This window comes from Tachypleus tridentatus, chromosome 1 (assembly GCF_004210375.1).
Source record: "Tachypleus tridentatus isolate NWPU-2018 chromosome 1, ASM421037v1, whole genome shotgun sequence".
Taxonomy (NCBI): Eukaryota; Metazoa; Arthropoda; class Merostomata; order Xiphosura; family Limulidae; genus Tachypleus; species Tachypleus tridentatus.
Genome location: NC_134825.1, coordinates 167,057,750 through 167,073,597, shown reverse-complemented (window position 1 = coordinate 167,073,597; position 15,848 = coordinate 167,057,750). Strand labels below are relative to the sequence as shown.

The 15,848-nt window shown below is 30.5% G+C and overlaps 1 protein-coding gene across 11 annotated transcripts in view; it reads right to left on the bottom strand.

The window, feature by feature from the left end:
* Window positions 1-353: 353 nt before the first annotated feature.
* Window positions 354-15,848, bottom strand: part of LOC143229871 (single-stranded DNA-binding protein 3-like) — a 258,681-nt gene continuing 243,186 nt past the window's right edge. For 3 of the 11 annotated variants that reach the window (XM_076462733.1, XM_076462746.1, XM_076462785.1), the window contains 10 exons: window positions 15,239-15,315; window positions 14,399-14,472; window positions 11,861-11,903; window positions 10,990-11,025; window positions 10,411-10,474; window positions 9,579-9,638; window positions 7,338-7,408; window positions 4,953-5,040; window positions 4,180-4,289; window positions 354-2,549 (listed from right to left, as the gene is read on the bottom strand). In XM_076462733.1, coding sequence (XP_076318848.1) covers window positions 2,439-2,549; window positions 4,180-4,289; window positions 4,953-5,040; window positions 7,338-7,408; window positions 9,579-9,638; window positions 10,411-10,474; window positions 10,990-11,025; window positions 11,861-11,903; window positions 14,399-14,472; window positions 15,239-15,315 — 734 coding nt within the window. In that variant the 3' untranslated portion in view covers window positions 354-2,438. Of the gene's footprint in view, window positions 2,550-3,795; window positions 3,900-4,179; window positions 4,290-4,952; window positions 5,041-7,337; window positions 7,409-9,578; window positions 9,639-10,410; window positions 10,475-10,989; window positions 11,026-11,860; window positions 11,904-14,398; window positions 14,473-15,238; window positions 15,316-15,848 lie in introns of all 11 variants that reach the window. The other 8 variants (XR_013016106.1, XR_013016107.1, XM_076462759.1 and 5 more) reach the window with 6 other exon arrangements.

Sequence of the window (15,848 nt, the reverse complement as noted above, 5' to 3'; positions counted from 1 at the left end):
AGAGTGGCTTTACTGGAACATGCAGTTTGTACATTCACTGTTGAGGTACAGCATTAATTATTAAGAACATTAAATACATTTTACAACTTATTAACATATTTAATAATAATAATATAACAATTTAATGTTCATAATAATTATTGGTGTAACCCAAACAAAGGAGCTTTACCTAAATCTTAAAGGAATAAAAACGTGTGTGAACCAGTAGAGTTACTTTTCTGTGCATTATATAAGTTTTATATAAATGTACGTTGACAACATATTCACGGAAGTTGGAGTAACTGTACTGTCAAAATGCTTTCCATAAATATTTTCATTATGTCTTAGAGAATTAAAGAAACCACACTTTACTCTTTCTAGCTGGAAAAAGCATTGTATTTACAGAAAACTTCCAATCTACTTAAAGTTAACCTGTCCTTTCTTTGTCATTAACAGATATTTGTTCTTTTCACAGCTCAAATACTGACAAGTCACTAGGATCATCAGCACCTGTTTTTTACTAAAATATTTCCCTGTTGCTGTTCTCGGTATACAAAAGAAAAAAAAATGGGCGAGAAATATACCAAGTCAATGACGAAACAATCACCTCATTCAATGGCTTAAAACACTTCCACATAGCATCATCAGCTACTGATCAAAAAAGCTTGAACTCAACTGGAAATGAATAAGAAAAAATAAATATATTACTTGTAGAAAGTACAACACAAAATTAAATATGAGCTTATACCTTTTTTCCTTCTTTCATTAATTGGTGAACAACATATATCCAGAAATACTAACTTCTTGGTTAATCTGTTAACACAGAATTAAAGGAATTTTTCAGACACACACACACGCGTACATACCAGTTTGTAAAATGTAACTCTGACAGTCAAAGAATAAAATATACATCTAGCATATGCAATATATATAATTTTAATATTTTTCAAATTAAAATATTTTCATTTCGATTCCAACTTAGGTCAACAGCCCTTGTTCCTTTACGTTACATAACATAATGCCAAATTCTTAAGGTTCAAAACTGCTTAATTGTATTGTATAAAAGTGAAACACAGTAACAATATAACATAGATGAAGTCTCTTAATTCCACACTTGGTACCTTTGTTAACTTTATCACAACTTGTGAACAGTATGTACTGATTATCAATTGAAGAGCAAATTATAAACTTAAAAAGAAAATGTAAGGATGAGATAAATTTACCAACACTCAGTAATAATCTGTGAGGGTTTCGAGAGCTGACTGAACATTATTTTTTTCATTTGTATAAAACATCATTGTTCTGCATCATACTCCAAATCATCTACTTCTACAAATGTTTTAACACTAAGGATTAACAAAAATGAATGCTCATTACATTTCACAAAAACATATAAACAACGTTACATTCCAAAAGCTTTACACAAATAGGTGGAGCCACTGGAAGTAGTACATTATCAATAACAGGGTTTACATATAAATAAAATCAGCGTACGTATGAATGGGAGGCTAAGCTTCATGATAAAATCCAATAGTTTCAAAAATCTATCGTTTACCACTTCCTGATCACATTGAAAATTTTCCTTTTTTTATTTCCAAGCAGCATTTTTGAAAGGATGCATGTTGTGAGTTACATAAGTAAAAATAGGAAAGTATGAACAGAAAGCAAGACTTTGACACCAAGTCCACTTTGATCCCTTTCACTTCAAAAGTGCATTATGTTCTTCTTTTTCACATTTACTAACTGAGAAAAACAAACGCGATAAAAAAATTACACTCACCAGTCAGTTTTTCAAGATGTATTACACATTAATGTGTAGACAACTGGCAGAATATTGTGTAACTTCATAGAAATTCAAGTTCACACAATACAAATATGAGAACAGAATCCTATATCGTTTATAATCCAACTACAAGAAAACAAAGCGTATACAAGAGTTAAATATGACTTTTTTTTTTGCACGTACGTGTGGTAAAACCTGGGATATATATATATATATATACACACACATACACACAGACATACAAACAACTTTCTAAACTAGCTTCGTACATTAAGCTAAGCGACGTTTAAATTAGTTTAATGAGAATGGTGGGGTCTATTTGTTATGATTCATCATGAGAGAACAAAAACGAAGGTCATATTAAAAGACGGTTTCCAAGAAATAAACCTGCTCATAAAGTTGATTCTGATAATAATGCAGCAGATCTAACTTGACATGGGTACTACAGTACAGTCACCACACTGATACACAAGCTCTGATCAAAGAGGTTTTGATTGGAATCTTTGAGGGGTTTCTTTAGGTCTATTCCACTGTCTCTGAGGTTTAGGAATTAGGCCAAGCGGAAACTGGTATCAAAGTGCCGGAGAACCTTAGGTTTGGGAGGGGGACACATGATGAAGGGCTCTGACTGTCCCCTGGCAGGTTAGTTGTTGGGAGAGCAGAACTGAGAGCACAATTATTGCATGAAATATTCTGGATGTTCTGATGGGGTATCTTTCTCAAACCTTTTGGCTTCCTCTTGCATGCTCTCTTTGATTTTCAGTATTGCTGCTGATTCATTCTGGTCCTGTAAGCAGAAGTAAAGAAGACATACTTCATACTTTGGATAGAATTGTATAAAAACATACAATATTCTTAAGCTGTCTCAATACCCTAACTGGTCTATCATGCTGCCTGGAAAGTAAACATCCATAAGAGTGCTGAATATAAACTATGGTTAACTGTATTGTCATTTAAGGCTGCAAAGTACATAAAATATAAACAGTTCAGTTGTTCAACTGTACGCATTTGCAAATTGAATTTCAAAGTTAAGTTAAAAGAACAAAAGGGAGTTGCAGTGTGGTGGGGTGATTTTGAAATTGCATGCACAGTTTTGTTTTCTTTAAATGTAAAATGAAATAGAAAGAAAAAAAAAGAAGTAAAAACTGACAAATAAAAAACAATAATTGTCACAAGAAAGTAATTATTCTGTTTAGGATTCAGTTGTTCTCCCTGTATTTGAAAAGTGAATGAAGAAATGTCTAGTTCACACTTGAAGTCTTAAACTGAGCTGAGAAGAACAAAGTTTAGCACCAACTCCCATCATTCATATTACAAACCAAACCACAAAAAAAGAAATAAAGTAAAATAAAAATAAAAATCTATAATCTCACCATAATTTTATCCACTGAAATAATAACTACAACCTTGCAGGAACATAAAGAAAATAATTCTACAAATATACAACATTTTCTTGTTTGTTCGAAGTTTCCTCTGCTGCTGAGAGTTTGCAAAAGAGTACCGTCATGGCCCTTTCCGCAAAGCTATACCTCTCAGAAATTTAAGTGCAGTGTTTGATGATTTTCAGTCCATCTTTTTATTCTTTTTTTTTTCCAGCCAATCAATTGTTCAGTATTGATGAATTTTGTACTATGAGTCTTGGCTGAGAGGGAGGGAAAACTACAAGCACTTTCCAACAGCCTAGTTTCAGAGCAATGACGGGACAGTAAGAATGTAGGACTAAGACACAAACAAAGATACGTTTCACAAAATCTATTCTACAGTACAGAAAAGTACGAGAAGGCAGTGCAATAAAAGAAGAAAGTTCAACTAGTGGGAAATGAAATCACACACAAACAAACAACAGATTAACCAAAATTAAAGATAAAAATCAACTAAACATAATTAAAGATTCACACAAATAGCAAAGAAATAACAAAACCAAGTGGTCCTCAGCTACAGTGTTAGTCTTCAGCGTGTGACAGTAAGCAAGGTAAGAAGTGCACTAGGGGTGAGGGTAACGACTCCAGTGAAAAGACCGATTGCCAACGTACCTGGAACTTTATCCTGCACTTAAATTTCACAAGGGTGCCCCCTGGTGACCGGCACAAGCCTGCAAATGGCACTGCATGTCAATCCCGGATGTATCCCCCGGCATCTGTATCCCAAGAATATAGCATCAACGGTTGGCCTTCGATACACACTGAAACCAACTAGATTCTTGGCCAAACCTCAAAAACTGAAAATTTAGGCTAAGAGCTTGATCAATATCCTGTTATTGTTCCTAAACAGAAGGATGATATAGCAGAGTAAAGAAGTAGACAAACAAACACTTGTACACCCGATACCAGGAGTTAATTAGTCTGCTCCCAAATAAAATTGGAACAAATATATCTGTAATCGAAAAATCAAAATCTCTATATTATTTGAACACTTACATTTTCCTGCCCATAACCAGGGATACCAAATTCATTCATAGCAGGGCCATCTTCCCTTGGGGTTCCAGGTCCATTAGCAGGTGAATTTTTCATTCCATCCAGGCCATCACCTAATTATCAGAGATAAACGATTTCAGAATGAAGAACCCACTTTGAATTGGTTAACAAAAAAACACTGACCAAAATATTTTTAGTTGGCAAAAGTGAATCATTTTATCACCCAAATTCAATTTATTTATTTTTTAGTATTGTTTCAATCTTTTGTTGTTTGGTCCTTTTGGAATTATTCCTTAAAACAAACAATGCAAAGCCCAATCCACTTAACAATAGCAGAAATGTTTCATTTCTTAAATGTCAAGTGTTATGGTTAGTCTTACCAACATTCAACAAAAGGATCACAAACAAATTACGTCTGCAATAAAGTTGGAGAAAACCAACCGACTTTGCTCTTCAGATGATGACTGTGTTTCATTTCCACCCAATGAAGCAACAAGAGGGTGAAACATTTGGTGAAATTAAAAATGCTATAGCTTAACTTGCTTTTTCTTTAAATATATGTGTAGATAAAATTGTTTTCTAGACTTTGAAGAAAGTTCCAGACTTTGAGATTGCACCCATGTTGCTACAGTTGAACTTGTACATATTTCTAGAAATGTTTGGATTGAAATCTTAATTGGACTTCAATTAAGTTACTCTCACTTTAAAGTTGATTGATATTTATAACTATTTTATTACTTAGTTTTTTTTTTAAATGTTAAAACAGGTGTACATACCAGCTGAAGACATGCCATTCATCACAGGAGGACCCATATCTGGTCCCATAGGGCCCATTGGACCATCAGGACCTGGACCCATTGCAAACTAAAAGTAATAATGAAAATATCAAATATTATGAGCTTTAATACAATTAAGAAGTTCCAAATACCATTAGTATTTTTTCTTATGATAAATACTGTATTACACACTTAATGACACTTGGTTGTAATAACACCTCAAAGATATTTTATTAAAATAGAGAGAACCTACTTAAATATTCAAATAATGTTTCTCTTTCACTTAATTACAGATTACTTTTTTATTTTTATTTAAAAACTTCAACAGGTTTCTTGGACATCAACTACCTTATTAGGACTAGTCCATCAAATACATCTTGACCAATAATATACAGAAAAGTAAAAATTTCTCAAAATAAAGTTACTAAAAGTAATGTTTTATTCATACTTTTTCTTAGAAGTCCAGGTTTTAAGTTAGGATACAAAAATTAAGGTGAGAATATCTTAAGTTATTGTAAACAGACAGTTTTAGTGAAGGTTGAACCTTAGCTACTGCAGAGAAAACATCAAAACTCCTTGTAAATTTATCAAAATATTTATTCTTAAATTTACAAAAGTGTTAATTCTTATTAAAGAATTTTTTTTTTTGTTTTCGTTTTTGAATTTTGCACAAAGCTACTCGAGGGCTATCTGTGCTAGCCGTCCCTAATTTAGCAGTGTAAGACTAGAGGGAAGGCAGCTAGTCATCACCACCCACCGCCAACTCTTGGGCTACTCTTTTACCAATGAATAGTGGGATTGACCGTCACATTATAATGCCCCACGGCTGATAGAGCAAGCATGTTTGGCACAATGGGGATGCAAACCCGCAATCCTCAGAATATGAGTCGCATGCCTTAACATGCTTGGCCATGCCGGGCCATTAAAGAAATTAACAGCAAAAAACTTCTTGTTATATTACAACAACAGTACAGACAATTCATTATTAAATTTCTGTAATGCATACAGAAGACACATTAATTCTAAACATAAATGACCTTATAATATCAAGATGTTTTTATTTAATAAACATTCAATATTTCACTTTATAGCTTCAAAACCTTTGTACTGTCACTTGAGTGTTTAATTAAATAAAAACAACATTTTGGTGTTATAAGGTCATTTATTTGTAGGATTAACAGTACAGACAAGTTCAAACAAAAAATTTAAATCATAAAACTAAGTCTTTTTTTTTTGTCAATATTATAGTTTATAAGCTATTTTAGAATATAAAATCACATATATAGTTAGTCTAATCACAAGTGGATGTGATATTTATTGTAAGACATTTAGGTTGTGTCAACAACCATTTGTGTTTATCTTCCTCCAACCATGAATCTTGAAAGCAGCACAGCCAGTGAAATGCTATATGGTTTCTATCAGGAATTTTTGATCAGAAAGCGAGTCAATTGATGATACACTTTTGGGAGAACAGAATTCTGACATATCTCGCTGCACTTAATATTCCAAGCTCAAAATGATACAGCATTAAGCAGAAACTAAAGTCATGTTCAACGGACTGACAATTCCTACACAATTATGCAATAGAACATATAGTTAAAAGTATTATCAAAATACTCCATTTAAGGAATGTTTACAACATTAACTATACATCATAAGTTTAAAACATTTTGTGGTTGTTGTAGAACTATATTTTACTGTAATATCCTTAAGATTCCATGCATGGCAATAAATTGTATGCATCAATTAATACAGTGCCAGCCACAACACATCTAAACAGCCTGGCTACATTAATTATACATGAAAGACATAAGTTCTTGAAATATCTTTTGACTGGCACTAACTAGTGAGATTAGAGAAAACGTAAACAATGAAAAGAAATTCCATAGTGACAGAGTTACAATAACGTAAAAATTTTTGAATGCTTTTAAGGCACTGTTTTAACTCTGTTGTTATTTGTCTAATAACAAAAGCATTCTACATTGTTTATAAAACTGTGACAAACTTTCTCATTGGTGTTTAATATACTTACAATAAATCTCTATAAAGTATTCTTATCCATAACAAAACTGTATTTTTACATACAAAACTGACCACCATTTATTTGTCTTAACTTGTCTAAAGACCACATACACAATTTGACATTTTTTTTCACAATTTTGTTTTTATTTTAAATAAATCTATTGTTTACTCTCTGTTTAGAAACTATAAATAAAATAATAATTATAAAAAATACTATTCAAGTAATTATACTTAATTTAATATAATTTATTTTTAAAAAGCACAGCATAAGTTTGTTTTCTGATAATAAGTGTTCTTTTCCATATTACAAAGTTATGATAATTTATATGAAGTTTATTACAAAGTCTGATGATAAGTTCTTACCCCTGGTATGTTTCCACCTGGCACAGGTTTCATCATTGTGTACATTCCATCTGCACCAGAATTAGATGAATCTAAAAAATAAGTCACACTTCGTAAATTAAACAAAAAGAAACTTCACATTTTTTTCCAGGATTTAATATTTTAGGTCAGCAGTTCCCAACTGGAGGATCACAGACTCTGGAGAAAAAGACTCCAGTGAAGCCTACTTTTTGTTCTGAATTTAAAAGTTTTGAAAATCACCGGCACTTCCCGGGATCATGTAAGATTATATATCTCAAAATGGAGTCACACAGGAAAAATGTTTGGGAAAGCTGTTCCCAGCCCATACATCATTAACATGTAAATTCTAAGATATCAAAAATGTCCCTCATTAAGTACAGTTACTTCTATATAAACACCTATGAAATATGAGTTTATATATACATATAACCATAAAATATTCAAGCCATAAACCAAAACACATTAATATGATTTTTTTAATTTAAAATTTTAAAAAAATATGCTGCACATTTTTTAATAATTTTTGTTTAGTCATTTAACTTCATTTAGATAAAATTGTTTAATTTCACTGAAATATATATAGGTATATAAACACACACACATGTGCAAATTCACATGTGGACACAAAAGAAAATTGCTGCTTGACCATTGAAACTGTTCTTAAAAATATGTTGATAACTTGAGTCAAATTCAAGCAGTTTTAATAGTACTCAGTACTATGTATTAACATCAATGTGTTTCTTTGAACAAAGTCATAACATTTGGTGATTAGTCTAAGTACAAGCAGTCTACTGCATACAAAGCAAGCTTTATCCAAGTCATACAAGTTGTCTTGCAGGTTGACACCAACCTACGTATAGTCTACTGAACACTTGTTAAACCTCACCTGAGTTACAAAAGTTGTTTAGTTAGTTGATATAAGCCTAGCTATAGCAAACAGAATGCGTTAAATTTGACCCAAATTATAAACGTTGTTAGTAAGTCATAAAGCTCATTTGAATGTCAAACATTTCTTACAAAGGTAGAATTTTGGCAATGGTTAAGTTGTTGATATCGAATATTGAATGATCATTTTCTTATAACCACTAAATAGTAACTGTTTAAATAAACACCTGTAACTAAAACACTAATCAGTTTTTGTTGACATCACTGGCTCCTGCTGCCTTACATTCTCAGACCTATGTCATCTAACAAGCCAAAAACCTGAAACTAAATTTGTGATTAAAAATGTTTCAGACACAAGCAAGTTAAACATATTTAGTAAGGTAAACCACATTCTGGATTTAATTTTTGATTCAAAAAATGTCAAAATTATTAAATTGTTTTCTCTCACATTTATAAAGCACAGCATAAAGTACATTACGAGAGAGCTGATACATACAATTATTTACTAATAGCATACATTGGGTTTAAAGTTGAACAACAGACGGGTCTTTTTACTTCAAATAAGTTTTCTTATTACTCGTTTTCTTGAATTAAAGGTGAGAAACCAAACTAATTCCTGCTCTTGAATTTCAAAGTGTTACAAAATGACAAAAACATTGTTTAGATAAATATTACTGCTTCATGACAAAACACCATCTACAAATATCATTTAGTAACTTGACATAAAGAAAAACTTACTTGTGTACAGTGCAGGATCACACTTAACCTTTCTGAATGCATTCCATTTCAAGCAATTTATAGTAGAAAGTACAAAAACCAAACCAGAAGAAACAAATGATAATGTTTGTCATCACATGCACCAACCTCATGCTAAGAACTCGTATATTAGTGCAAAAATATGCACTCAGAGAATTCTTAACATTTTATTTATTTATTATTTTCTTTTTAAGTCTTGTTGCCTAAGATAGAGGAGTTTGATCCTATATAATTCACATAATAAAGTTTTCACTAGGCCTCAAGAACAAATGGTTTCATTATGATTCCAGGCTTCTGATTTTAGCTCTTAGTTTTTGGAAAAGATTAGGTGATTATAAATGTTTCCCAGACAAAATTCTTAGCTGATAAATCTTTTTTACTAGTGTTAGTTGTGTCAAAAATTGTAAGTACTAGTAATTACAAATATTTAAAAAGTATTAATAAAAGTTAATAATGAACCAGCCATGTCAAGTAAGAGAAGGACAGGTGTGAAGACAACAAGCACCTCTTTAAATGACAGTATTATTACTGCAAGCTGTTCTTTAAAAGAACTTGTGAAAGTTAAGGGTAGACATTAAAAGGTTATGGATAAAGGTTCACCTCTTCGCGTGTTGGGGGCATTCATTCTTGGAGTTGCAGGGGAATAAGGGCCAGATGTACCTAGAACACATCAAGGTTTATAATGAATGTTTAAGTTTGCCAAGAGATGGCGCTACACTAAGACTACCTAGCTACATCGTTTTGGAAATGAATGTTCAATTCTGCCAGGAGAGGACACTATACTACATGTAGCTACAACACTAGTTTTAATTAAAATGAATGTTCATTTGTGCTAAAATTAAGAACTATTCTACAAAATAGTATAAATAAAATAAACCAGACTAAAAAAATAAAGACAACGTGGATGACAAAACAAAAAAAGTTGAAAAAATGTTAGGTGCACTACAAATTAAATAACATTGTATTTGCACTACAACAAAATATTTCAAGGTTAACTAAACACTCACCTACAACACTTATTATATAAACATAACACAAACAATTCTAAAGGATTATATACTTATTCATTACATTTGAATCCTGAGAAAATTTTCAACATATTGTACTTTGCACTATCTTCAGTGCTTGAGCATCGAAAGACAAGATGTAATTGAAGCAATGGCAAGTTTAAGCTAGAAACAAATGTGCAACGTATACTATATCAACACCTGCTACAACAGCATCATGCCAGGCCATTTGTCTCTCCATTTTCATTTGTGCATAACAAATATTTCTTTAAATTAAGATTCAAAGTAATAAATTCATTAAATGTGAAATTTGTTAAATTAAGAATTATTCAACACTTCCTTTGATAAAGAAATGATCAACAATATAAGAATATAAACATGCATCAGTATTCAGTTTATATAACTAATAAAAGTTTTATATTTACCTTGTGGGTTGGGCATGAGAGGAGTTCCAGGACCAGGAGGACCTGTACTGGACACTGGTGGACCCTAAGAGAAATGCAGTTAAGAGCTGGATCTTATAAAAATAATATTAATTAGATATAATAGTTAACACAATCCTTTTGGAAGAGTTTAGATGGCAACTGATTTTACCTTCTTAGAACTTAGGAAGTAGGACACTGAATCAATATAATTAATCAAATAGACTCTTGTATGTTACAAATTGTGTAAGTAACTGTTTACATCTAATAAAACTCTTTGTTATAAATCTTAATTATCAATCATTCATTAAAAAAACAATATACATTACTAATCATAATAAAAAAACATCACAAAGAAACAAGTAGAAGCTCACAAAATAACCATTAAACAATACTACCTGTACACATTAGTATAAAATGTATAGAATCTCCATGAACCATGTATTACCTTTTATGAATTTGCTTTTCAAAACGTCATAAAAATTACTGCTTTTCAATGACTAAACTAAAGAACACAAAGAGATGAACATTAAAAAAGTGAAAACAATTATTTGGAGAAGATTAAAATGAATATGAACTTACATAATGACCACCAGGAGATGCTGAAGAATAATTTATCTGTAAAATAAGAGACATAACATTCTACATAACACTTCCCTGAAACAATTTCAATTTTAGACTTTTAAAGTTCAAGACAAAAAACTTTAGTTATTTCTTGAACTAAAAAAAATCATTTAGATTTTTAACAGAAATAGAGATCCATTAGGGTTTTGATGCAAGAGGACTTTTGCATTAAGACTAATCAGACAACAGGAAACAGGTAAATGAGTCAATAAATGGCATGCTACTACTCTTAAACGTGGGAACATAAGGTTGAAAAGTAATTTTCTCTCATGCTCATATAACATAATCTATCAAATTCATCTTTAATATATGTCTTTTTGCTTTTTAATCAAATATTTATATGCTTGTTTCTTGGTATGCATTAGGACTATTTTTAGTGGCCACTTATAATGTAAGAGAAAACAAGTCTCAATAAGAACATTTGTTTCTGCACATACTTGAATCACAGTTTTTTTTTCCCATTTCTTATTCTCCAGTTAATTTGTGTCTTCCTCAGTTAGTTAGTTAAACTTCAAACAGCACAGTATAACAGATAATTAAAGCATAATGGATAAACAAAATTCATTAATTATTTTTCTAATCTGTTTGCTTCTCTGATAAGAGAATTATGTAATCAAGTTAACCTGTTTCTCATCTGCATTAACTGTCTTTTTATGTTGATGCTGGTTTAAACTTTAAGGTTAAAGTATCTTAAAATTGTTTTAAAATATTCCATTATCAGCAAATTTTTAGTTTCATGCTAAGGAGAGCCTTTTAATCAATACTACACAGTGAATGCTTGCTACAATTATTTTATTATTATTCTTACTTTAGAAAGTGAGGAACTTACCGTTGATGTATTAGGTTGCCAGGGTCTTCCACCTGGACCAGGCCTATTCAAGTAAAGTCATGGTAATTTTCTTTTAGTTCATGCGCTAATAGATGGTTGAGTAGAGACAAAGATAGAAGGAAAATGGATACAAAGAAGTAATACTACAGTGTTAGAAAGAAAAAATAACAAAAAAAAAGAAGACTGGATAACAATAATGGTTTTTTGGAAATATGTTTATTTCTCCTTGTACATAGTAAAGAACCAAGAATGGCAGAGAAATGTTTTGTGTTAACTAACTAGAGTAAAAATGTTTAATTGAAATCTGTAAAAAAAGCTGTAATATTTACATGTTCACTCCATTTACTTTCAACAACTGATTATTCATTACTAAAATTGTTTTAATTTATATTATAGTCATGTTTTCCTGCTTATAAATTAATTTATTAAACAGTTAAAGAAAAATGTAAAGGTTTCCAGATGGAAAACTGTAGAAAAGTTGTGTATTCTATATAGTTCTAATACAGAAGGAAAACACTGTATAACAAAGGATTTCTATATAGTTCTAATACAGAAGGAAAACACTGTATAACAAAAGATTTCCATATAGTTCTAATACAGAAGGAAAACACTGTATAACAAAGGATTTCTATATAGTTCTAATACAGAAGGAAAACACTGTATAACAAAGGATTTCTATATAGTTCTAATACAGAAGGAAAACACTGTATAACAAAGGATTTCTATATAGTTCTAATACAGAAGGAAAACACTGTATAACAAAGGATTTCTATATAGTTCTAATACAGAAGGAAAACACTGTATAACAAAGGATTTCTATATAGTTCTAATACAGAAGGAAAACACTGTATAACAAAGAATTTCTATATAGTTCTAATACAGAAGGAAAACACTGTATAACAAAGAATTTCTATATAGTTCTAATACAGAAGGAAAACACTGTATAACAAAGGATTTCTATATAGTTCTAATACAGAAGGAAAACACTGTATAACAAAGGATTTCTATATAGTTCTAATACAGAAGGAAAACACTGTATAACAAAGGATTTCTATATAGTTCTAATACAGAAGGAAAACACTGTATAACAAAGGATTTCTATATAGTTCTAATACAGAAGGAAAACACTGTATAACAAAGAATTTCTATATAGTTCTAATACAGAAGGAAAACACTGTATAACAAAGGATTTCTATATAGTTCTAATACAGAAGGAAAACACTGTATAACAAAGAATTTCTATATAGTTCTAATACAGAAGGAAAACACTGTATAACAAAGGATTTCTATATAGTTCTAATACAGAAGGAAAACACTGTATAACAAAGGATTTCTATATAGTTCTAATACAGAAGGAAAACACTGTATAACAAAGGATTTCTATATAGTTCTAATACAGAAGGAAAACACTGTATAACAAAGGATTTCTATATAGTTCTTACACAGAAGGAAAACACTGTATAACAAAGGATTTCCATATAGTTCTAATACAGAAGGAAAACACTGTATAACAAAGGATTTCTATATAGTTCTAATACAGAAGGAAAACACTGTATAACAAAAGATTTCTATATAGTTCTAATACAGAAGGAAAACACTGTATAACAAAGGATTTCTATATAGTTCTAATACAGAAGGAAAACACTGTATAACAAACTGGTTAAAATAAATGTTACTGGCATTACACCAAAACACATATATAACCATAAAGTATTATACTATGAATAAGTTACATATAATTAAAAATAAATGCACGTGAACATATTTACGAGCATAAAACAAAGGATTTCTATATAGTTCTAATACAGAAGGAAAACACTGTATAACAAAGGATTTCTATATAGTTCTAATACAGAAGGAAAACACTGTATAACAAAGGTTTTTCTTATACTCACTGGTAATTTAATAGACAATAAAACAGAAGAATTTAAGGCTTTTTTAACACATCTCTATAGACAAATTAACACACACACTGGTAGCTCAACAAATAAAAAGGGAAAAATGTAGGCTTAAACACATTAATGCATGCAATGGTAGAACAAGTGAACAATATTAAAGAGATGAAAGAAAGCTTAGAAAAATGAATACAAATTCACAGGTAAGTAAATATAAAGATAGAACATGGGTTTGTATCAATTAATAAAGATACACAGATAATCCAACAGACAATAAAATGGAACAGAAACAATATATGTTTGGCTAAATTAACACAGACACAACCTCAGAGCAATAGTGACTATATAATTCAAAAACAGATATTCCATCATGGATTAAACAGGAAATATTGAATTTTGTTTTCCTTTGGCTCTTTGTTTTTGTAAATGATATTATGGACATCAGTAACTCCTCTGAAATATAAATTTCAGTTATTCTATACTTCACTGAATGTGTCTTTCAGACCAAAAACAACAAAACAACAAGGACTTTGTTTTTTTCATTTATTCATAAAACATCCAATTTCAAACTTCTAAAATAAAGATTATTTAAGAAATGGGAGTAGATGTTCAATAAAAAACATTTAGGAGTTAAGAAAATTACATCGACATAGGTGGTATCCCTTGTCCTCCCGGTCCCATTGCACTGTTCGGTGGTGGCCTCACTGATCCATAGTTCTAGAATATCAGATCACCATAATAAAAAATACTGTTTATTTACCAAAGAAAAGAACACAGATAAACGTTTCAAAATTATCTAGATTTCATTTTCAATGTCTAACAAAACATAAGGTTCATCTCAGGTTAGAGTTTTTATCATTTGGTATCAAGTCTTCTTGAAACTACCTCGGACTCATTAAAATTATAATAAAATAATTACCCCCTTCCAAATAAAAAGGAAATTGGGTAAGAAGAGAAGTTACAACAAGAGAAAAACAGTAAAAAATCAATATTATTTAAACAAAGACTACATGTTATTGGATAATACCTTTTTTAATGTAAAGTTTTTAATCAGTAGTTCCAGATCAGTGTTGACCTTCGAGAGATAGTGAAGTTAGCTATTATAAATCTGTTTTCCTTCAGAAGACATTTATTATTACTATATTGTTATTATTTCTTTTAAAACTCTGAGAAAAGTACACCTTAAGTACAAGAACTGATCCTTTCTCTGTCAATAAAATGTATAAATAGTTCAAACATTTCTATTAAGTTTGCTTTTATTCATTAAATATATACAATTTGAAAAACAAATACTTTTTTATAATGAAACAAAACATTCTTCTCTATTGAAGCTTAAAATGTTTTCATGTGGCTGTCTACATTTTTAATTTGTTTCATTGTAAACTCTCAACTTTTTAAATGACTCAAGAAAACCAAGCAAACAGGTTCATACGTCAATAACAAATCTGCTTTCCTCCATACTACAAAGCATACTGTGACTTACCCCTGGGTTCATGGGACCAAGGGGTTGACCTCGTGGATGATTCATCCTTGGATTCATTGGACTCATACCAGGTGGTCCTGAAACATAAAGTACATACAATCAACTCATTTAATTTTTCTACAAACTACAGCAACAGGTGACTTATATCAAATACTAGCAATGTTATTTTGATTAAAAATTTTAAATTAAAAATGGTTTACTTAATGACTTGAATGAATGTAGAAACTTAATGTCTTGAAATTTAAAAAGTTTCCATTTCATAAATTATCACAAATTAAAGGAACACAATCTCTGTGGAATTGGCTGTGGTCATGTCTATATATAAGTCTTCTAAACTTTTAGTTATTAAATGGTGATAACCATACATCTGAAGAAATACAATGGAATAAATGAAAAAAAAATAATCTAATTCTTTACCAAATGTACACAAGTTACAATCAACCCTGCCAACAGACAATGAAGGAGAACACTGAGCAAATGAATAGGTACTTTGAAATACAGTTCAGTTTCCTAACTGCCATGATGAACTGTACAATAGTTCCTGCTTATTTGTGTTCAAAGAATTCATAATTATTTTTTACATATATTTATCCTTTTAAGATGAAGATAA